Source organism: Lithobates pipiens, unplaced genomic scaffold (genome assembly GCF_037356315.1).
Source record: "Lithobates pipiens isolate NorthernLeopardFrog02 unplaced genomic scaffold, aLitPip1_a1.2 Scaffold_30, whole genome shotgun sequence".
Lineage (NCBI taxonomy): Eukaryota > Metazoa > Chordata > Amphibia > Anura > Ranidae > Lithobates > Lithobates pipiens.
This window is the reverse complement of record NW_027507791.1, coordinates 19,915,456-19,921,455: the sequence shown is the minus strand read 5'-3', so window position 1 is coordinate 19,921,455 and position 6,000 is coordinate 19,915,456. Positions and strand designations below refer to the sequence as shown.

The following is a 6,000-nucleotide window of genomic DNA, read 5'->3' as shown; positions in this document are numbered from 1 at the left end:
TCTTGCTGCCCAGTCCCAGCACCGAGTCCCTTCTCTCTTGCTGTCCAGTCCCAGCACCGAGTCCCTTCTCTCTTGCTGCCCAGTCCCAGTTCTCCGTGTCTTCCTAGTAGTTAGTGACTCTGTCCCTTTAATTGCCGTCCAGGCAGGCTGTGGGAATGGGAAGGGAATTCAGGCGGTCTGTGATTGGTCCAGCCTCTCTTCCATCACACCTCCTCGGCCAATCGCTGCCCTCCAGGCTGTGCAGGCAGGAGGCAGGCAGAGGGATCGGTCGGAGCGGACTGGAGGCGTACAGCACCAAGGACAGCGGCGGCCAGCAGCACCATGCGCATTGCCTGCAGCAGCTTTTCCCCGACCTGCTCCGGATAATCAGCCTGTGCAGTGAAATCTCTCCGACCCTGTCCTAACCCCCGGGGGGAGATGACAGACCGGACTGCCCCCAACTGCCACCTCCGCCTGGAGTGGGTCTACGGCTACCGGGGCCACCAGTGCCGGAACAACCTCTACTACACGGCGGCCAAGGAGATCGTCTACTTCGTGGCCGGGGTCGGGGTGGTCTACAACACCCGGGAGCACAAGCAGAAATTCTACATGGGCCACAATGACGATATCATCAGGTAGGGGGGGCCTGGGGGCCACAAGGGGGGCGGCAGGGGAAGCTGCCCAGGGCATAGAGGGGGAAGCGGCACAGTGCAAAAAAAGGAAACTCTTATGTTACCAAAAACTGCTTTTATGAGCCACCTTGATGATTGCCTTTCACCTGTAGGGTGCAACGTGAAATGTGCTGGAAGGGGTGGGATGTTGTTGATGCAACAAAAATCCCCCAGAGGTAAAGGGTTAATCCTGCCTAGGGATTATAGAAAAGCCCAACCTACCCCAGAGTAAGTCTGCTGTGTCAGGGCTGGATCATCAGAGACATTCCCGAATAGGAACAGATGGGCTGCCGCCTTGGCGGTCCGTATTTGCCACCCATGTTTAAAGGGTGAAGCTTGCCTAGGGATTACAGAATGTCCAAGCTATACCAGAGTAAGGCTGATATGTGTTAAGGATGGATTACCAGAGACATCCCCAAACAGGGACAGATAGGCTGCCACCTTGGAGGACTCAAATATGCCTCCATGATTAAAGGGTTGGCTTTCCCCAGGATTGTCAAAAGTCTAACCTACCCCCAGAGTAGGACCAGAGTGATGTATCAGGGATGCATCACCAGAGACCTCCCCAAACAGGAACAGATAGGTTGCTACCTTGGGGTCCAAAATATGGCCCCCATAATTAAAGGGTTGAGCTTGCCTCGGGATTATTGAAAATCTAACCTACCCCCCACAGTAAGTCCAGAGTGCTGTGTCAGGGCTGGATCATCAGAGACATTTCTGATAATGCATAGATGGACCTTTTTGGCCCAAAGTTGCCACCCATGTTTCCTGGGTTAGGTTTGCCCAAGGATTGCAGAAGGTCCAACCTACCACAGATTAGGTCTGTTGTGTCAGAGCTGGATCATTGGAGACATCCCCAAATACGAACAGATGAGCTGCCGCCTTGGCGGTCCGTAGTTGCCACTTATGCCATGTTTAAAGGGTGAAGCTTGCCTAGAGATTACATAATATCCTAGATACCCCAGAGTATGTCTGCTGTGTCAGGGCTGGATTACCAGAGACATCCCCGAACAGGGACAGATAGGTGGCCACCTTCGGGAGCCCAAATATGGCCCCCATGATTTAAGGGTTAATCTTTCTTCGGGATTACGGAAAATTTAACGTACTCCAGAGTAAGTTCAGCTTTCTGTGTCAGAGTTTCATCACCATAGACATTTCTGATAAGGGACAGATGGGCTGCCACTTTAATGGTCCTAAATTGCCACCCATGTTTGAAAGGTTAGGCTTACCTAGGGATTACAGAATGTCCAGGCTAGCCCAGAGTAAGTCTGGAGTGATGTGTCAGGGCTGGATCACCAAAAGACGCCCCAAACAGGGACAGGCTGTCACCTTGGGGGGCCTAAAATTTGGCCCCATAATCAAAGGGTTGAGTTTGCCTCAGGATTACAGACAGTCTAACCTACCTCCAGAGTAAGTCTGAAGTCATGTGTCAGGGTTTGATCACTAGGGACATATCAAATAAAAGACAAATGGGCTGCTGCCTTGGTGGTTGAAAGTTGCCACCCATATTTGAAATTGCCACCTATAATTAATGGGCTAAGCTTCCCCATTATTGCAGAATGTCCAACCTACCCAAGAGTAAGTTTGGAGCGCTGTGTCAGGATTGGATCACCAGAGACATCCTGAACAGGGACAGATAAGTTGCCACCTTGGGGGGCCCAAATATAACCCCCATTATTAAAGGGTTGAGCTTGCCTCTGGATTATTGAAAGTCTAACCTACCCCCAGAGTAAGTCCAGAGGGCTTTGTCAGGGTTGGATCTCCAGAGACATTTCCAGTAATGGACAGATGGGTTGACACCTTGGTGGTCAAAAGTTGCCACCCATGTTTCATGGGTTAGGTTTGCCCAAGGATTACAGAAGGTCCATCCTACCACAGATTAGGTCTCCTGTGCCAGGGCTGGATCACTAGAACCATCCCCAAATAGGAACAGATAGGCTGCCACCTTGGCGGTCCATAGTTGCCACCCATGTTTAACGGGTGAAGCTTGTCTAGGGATTAAAGAATATCCAAGCTACCGCAGAGTAAGTCCAGAATGATGCATCAGAATTCGATCACCAGAGACACCCCAAAAAAGGACAGCTAGGTTGCCACCTTAATAATTTAAAGGATTGAGCTTGCCTCAAGATTATCAAAAGTCTAACCTAACCCCAGAGTAGGTCTGGAGTGCTGTGCCAGGGTTGCATCACCAGAGACATTTTGATAAGGGTCAGATGGGCTGCCAATTTGGTGGTCCAAAGTTGCCAACCATGTTTAAGGGGTTAGGCTTGTCTGGGGATTACAAAAGGTCCAACCTGCCTCAGAGTAATTCTGGAGTGCTGTGTCAGGGTTGGATCACCAGACACATCTCAGAACAGGAGCAGATGGGCTGTTGCCTTGGCTAGTCAAAGTTGCCAGCCATATTTAAATTTGCCACCTATAATTAAAAGGTTAAGCCTCCCCATTGTGGAATGTCCAATCTATTCCATGGTAAACCTTGATTGAGGTGCTAGGGCTGGAGCACCAGTGACACCACAAGCAGAGACAGATGAGTCGCCACATTGGGAGCCAAGATTTATCCCCCATAATTAAAGGGCTGAGCTTGCCCAGGGATTACAGATAGCCCACTTTCCCTGAAAGTAAGTCTGCTGTGTCAGGGTAGCATCACCAGAGACATCCCCTAATAGGGACAGATAGTTTGCCACCCATATTTAAAGGGTTAAGCTTGCCCAGGGATTACAGAAAGCCCAGCCTACCCTAGAGTAGGTCTGGAATGCTGTGTCTGGGCAGGATCACCAGAGGCAACCCTGAATAGGGACAGATGGGTGGGTTGCCCTCTCAATAGCCAAATATGGCCCCCAAATTGAAAGGATTAAGCTTGCCTAAGCATAACAGAAAGCCTTATCAACCTGAGAGTAAGTCTGCTGTGTCAGGGTTGGATCACCATAGACCTCCTCGAACAGATACTATGGTGGTTGGAAAATGCCTGTCGAATTCAAATAGCCCGGGCATGTAAGGGTAAGGGTACAGGGGGAAAAAATAAAACTCTTTTAATGGCCAAAACTGCTTTGGAAGATGAGCCACCTAGATTACCTTTCCTCTGTGGGGTGCAACCTGAAATATGCTGGGAAGTGGACTGATGTTGGGCTGCCACCTTGGAAGTTGCCACCCGTGTTTAAAGGGTTAGGCATGCCTAAGGATTACACAATGTCCAACCTAGCCCAGAGTAAGTCTAGTGTGCTGTGTCGGGTCTGGATCACCAGAGACATCCCTGAAAAGATGGTCCACTGACCGAAATGACCACCTGCAAAGGCAGCTCTAGTCATTGACCAGAAGGGGGCACTTTATCTTCAATGAGTAGGCGCCCGTACTGTGGAATAAAATTCTATACGAAAGGGGGCAAATAATTCAGTTTGAGGAGTCATATCTTCCCCTGTGACCCCCTGCCCCTGAGAGGTAGGGGCAAATGTAGAACTTTTTTTTTTTTTTTTTCTTTTTATTCCTACAGTGATCAAAAATTAACCTGAACCAGCAGAAAACTGCCCCACCCAATGGCTCATTTATTATCATGGTGGTCCCCCTCCAGAGATCACACATTTTATATCATTATCATATCGGCTGCCTTCGTTCCCTGAAATATGTCTTCCTGGATACAGATGTCCTTGGAAATGTACCTGATTTTCAGCACCTGCTTGGTGGATTGTGTCATCAACATTCTATAATCTGTATCGTTGGCGTCTAAGATAATATTTATTATTATTTATAGAGTACCATGGATTTTCGGAGAGAGTTTCTCTCTCCTCTCTTTCCTCCCCTCCTACTCTCTCTCTCTCTCTCTCTCTCTCTCTCTCTCTCTCTCCCTCTCCCTCTCCCTCTCCCTCTCCCTCTCCCTCTCTCTCTCTCCCTCCCTCCCTCTCCCTCTCCCTCTCCCTCTCCCTCTCTCTCTCTCTCTCCCTCCCTCCCTCTCTCTCTCCCTCTCTCTCTCCCCTCTCTCTCTCTCCCTCCCTCCCCTCTCTCTCTCTCCTCTCTCTCTCATTTATTTCATTGTGGCTCTACAAAGCTCTATTGAGAATGAATAGCTTAGTGCATTGACTAAGCAACATTGTCCTTGGAAATAACTAGAACATATTGACAGCTGCACTTTCAGGTAGATAAGAGGACATTGTCAGAATCCTGCACAGTATCTCTGGTCATTTATGTATATACTGTTGCATATAATAACTGATATGCTCGTTATTACTGTCTCCTATATTTAGTGCAAAAGATGTGTATATACTAAAATTAATAGTAGTTGAAATGTAATGTGTGGATTGAGAAACCAATATTAATAGCCCTGACCTGCAGAAGCTCTTAAGACCTCTTAATGGATAAATAAGGCATGCCAAAGTGGTCCCTCAGGTAATATTATTGTATGTCATTATGGCATGCTGGATCTGCATGCCTTATCTGTATTTACAGCTTGATGAATCCAGGCCATTGAGTGCGATAAAGCAAAAAATAAATAAATTGCAAGCATCTGCTTTTAAAGCTGAAACTAAGGCTAGGTTCACATCTATGCGGTTGATGCGGTTTTCAGGCGTGTTTTGCATTTTGAACATGCGGCTTTCATGCCTTTTTTTTTTTTTTTTTTTTTTTTTTTTAATCTCTTTAATACACTATGTATAGCTGGTTGTTGAGGAGTGGGCCAGGAAGCGGGCCGTGGCATTCTCAATGGCTGATGAGTCATCAGCTATCAGCGAGCTTCCCCTCTGCCAGCTGAATGTAAAAACAATAGCCGGCATAATAGAAAAAAAATAAATTGCAGGCTCACTGCGCCCATCATATGCAGCCTCACTGTGCCCATCAATTGCAACCACTGTGCTACCCCACAGCAAAAAAAAAAAAATAGGTGGGGCCCCCCTAAAATCCATACCAGACTCTTATCTGAACATGCAGCCCGGCAGGTCAGGAAAGGAAGGGGATGGGTGACGTTCATCCTGAACCATACCAGGCCACATGCCCTCAACATGGGGGGGGCGACAAGGACAAGGGCCTCTTCCACACATCCCTAGGCCATGGTTGGGAGGGTCTGGGGCTTAAGGGGGCCCCCAGATCCTGCCCCCCATATGTGAATGAGTATTAGGGACACTTTACCCCTACTCATTCATAAAAAAAGTTGCAAACAGAAATGCATGTCATGTCATATCTTTTTTTTGGGGGGGGGGGTGTAGCCCCTCTTTTTAGAGGCATATAGCTCCCACTTCCTCCCCTGGCTCTGTGGTGCTGGAAGGAAGTTCACCTTTTCCCCCTCCCTTCTTGCAATCTTCTGGAACACGTCACAGGTCTCAGAAGATTGCCTGGCCGTTCACAAAAGTCAGCAGCTGCACTTTTT

At 48.4% G+C, this 6,000-nt stretch overlaps 1 protein-coding gene across 1 annotated transcript in view; it reads left to right on the top strand.

The window, feature by feature from the left end:
* Window positions 1-240: 240 nt before the first annotated feature.
* The window catches only part of EML5 (EMAP like 5), a gene marked incomplete in the record, with an annotated part of 273,075 nt that continues 267,315 nt past the window's right edge, over window positions 241-6,000 (top strand). Inside the window, 1 exon segment of the mRNA XM_077463736.1 lies at window positions 241-614. Within this exon segment, the coding sequence (XP_077319862.1) occupies window positions 418-614 (197 nt within the window).